This window comes from Acanthisitta chloris, unplaced genomic scaffold (genome assembly GCF_000695815.1).
Source record: "Acanthisitta chloris isolate BGI_N310 unplaced genomic scaffold, ASM69581v1 scaffold19640, whole genome shotgun sequence".
Classification (NCBI taxonomy): domain Eukaryota; kingdom Metazoa; phylum Chordata; class Aves; order Passeriformes; family Acanthisittidae; genus Acanthisitta; species Acanthisitta chloris.
This window is the reverse complement of record NW_008650150.1, coordinates 556-2,623: the sequence shown is the minus strand read 5'-3', so window position 1 is coordinate 2,623 and position 2,068 is coordinate 556. Positions and strand designations below refer to the sequence as shown.

Sequence of the window (2,068 nt, the reverse complement as noted above, 5' to 3'; positions counted from 1 at the left end):
CAAAGTCATATTGGTTATTATCAATCACCTCTTCACTTTTCATGTGCCTAAGCACAGCTTCCAGGAGAATCTGCTCCATGATCTTGCCAGGCACAGAGGTGAAAATGATGGGTCTATAGTTTTCTGATTCTTCCGTTTTCCCCTTTTTAAAAATACGGGTTATATTTCCCGGGACCTGACTGCCATGATTTCTCAAAAACTACAGAGAGTAGCTTAGCAGCTTCATCAGCCACTTCCCTCAGGACTCGAGGATAAAATTTCATCAGGACCCATAGATGTATGCATATTCAGGTTCCTTAAGTGGTCTTGAATCTGATCCTCTTCTACAGTGTGCTCAGGGGTCTCATTCTCCCTGTCTTCACCTTTGCTTTTCTTGGCCTGGTCAGTGTGGCTGGAGCACTTGGAGTTGAAGACTGAGGAAAAGAAGTCATTGCCATGTCTCCTGTTTCCTTCTGGAGAGGGCCCACATTGTCTCTAGTCTTCCTTTTCCATGAGGCATGTGGCTCCTCAACCCCTCACCCTGGACCTGACAGAATGATGTATGTCATAGCCCTTAACCATTTCTCCCAGGGTTCTGTAGTCTTTTTTAGTGCTTTTTAGGCCTCTCTTAGCTATATCACTGGCTCCCACATGGAACACTAATGCTTATAATAATAGTACTTTTTTTTACATTACAGATAAAACTGAAGAACAAAATACATAATTCTACCTCTCACAAGACAACTTGCAAACTCCATGCCACTGTACTAGAGTCATGTATTCAGAGTCACAGTTGTTCTACCTCCTGTCAGGACACAGAGTCGGTAAAAGGAATACTCAACTGTTAGACAAGCAAACATTTTAAACAATGTGATCCTAATTGCTTCATTTTCCTACCTGTGTTAAGTTACCAAGAATATTAATTTTAATTTCATTTGAAAGTCAATGAGGACACTTGGCAGCTAATAAACATACTTTCCAATTGTAGTAATTATAAACTATCTGTTTATTTATAGCAAAAACTCGAGAAACTGTTAAAGTGCTTAGCCTTTGAAAATCCAGGACCTCAGTTTGCAGACTTCAATCCTGAAATCAGACAGCAGCAGAAGAAAGCATGCATGTCACAAATGAAAAAAGCCCTTTCTTATAAGTCCAAGTAAGACTGATACTTTGTTATACATTTTCCTTTAAAAACTGGCTGGTATGCTGAATAAAAGCATTAATATTTTGTGGAGAGATTTCTTACTAGACATGAAAGCTGTGTTGGGAAAACAAGATTTTTCTATGTGACTTAAGAGAACTTTGATGTACTTCTTTGCCACACTTTCATTTTTAAATACCAATGGCTGTGGCAATTAGGACATTATGCTGTGAGATTGTTAAAGAGTAAATACTTGTTAAGTACAGACATTCTCCACATTTGTTTGGCTTAGTCTCTGAATGCCTTGAAGCATTCTCTGAGAATCACTTTTTGTTCTCTTTCACAGCTCTACAAAGAAGTATGACCAACATGGCAGGCTGCTTTGTAATAACATCGATTTGTGTGACTGCCTGGATGTGGATTGCCTGGGTTGCTTCTATCCTTGCCCCAAATGCAATTCAAATAAGTGTGGACCACAATGTCGCTGCAATAGAGAATGGGTTTATGATGCAATTGAGACAGAAGCTGGGAATGTGATCAGCATGATGCCATTTGTTGACCCGGATTGATTTAGTTCTATCAGTTTCTGTGCCTAAGCAATATTATTTTTTTCTTTATGTTGTAAATCTTGAGTTTATAAATTGTCTCTAGTGAAGTACACGGCAACAGTGCTCATGTTTCTTTACTGCTGCTTACCTAGCAAACTTTAACCTTCCCCATAAAGCAAAAGGATGTATTTCATTCTTTCTCATCGTTGTGAGCTTTTCTGAGCCATCTTGTCAGTCCTTTCTAAATCCTGACTTTTTAAAATTGAAGGTATCTGGACTGCTGTGGAATTATAATTTTCTTACACTGGGAAGCTGTTCTGCCAATTGATGAGGGCAACAACCCAGCCACCAATGAGAAGAATAGGATTTTATTTTACTAATGGTGTTTTAAGATAATAGA

At 38.7% G+C, this 2,068-nt stretch overlaps 1 protein-coding gene across 1 annotated transcript in view; it reads left to right on the top strand.

Moving 5' to 3' along the window:
* ARL14EPL (ADP-ribosylation factor-like 14 effector protein-like) overlaps window positions 1-1,689 on the top strand; it is a 3,324-nt gene extending 1,635 nt beyond the window's left edge. Inside the window, exons 2-4 of the mRNA XM_009083900.1 lie at window positions 678-803; window positions 996-1,135; window positions 1,467-1,689. Coding sequence (XP_009082148.1) covers window positions 678-803; window positions 996-1,135; window positions 1,467-1,689 — 489 coding nt within the window. The remainder of the gene's footprint in view (window positions 1-677; window positions 804-995; window positions 1,136-1,466) is intronic.
* The last annotated feature ends 379 nt before the right edge of the window (window positions 1,690-2,068 follow it).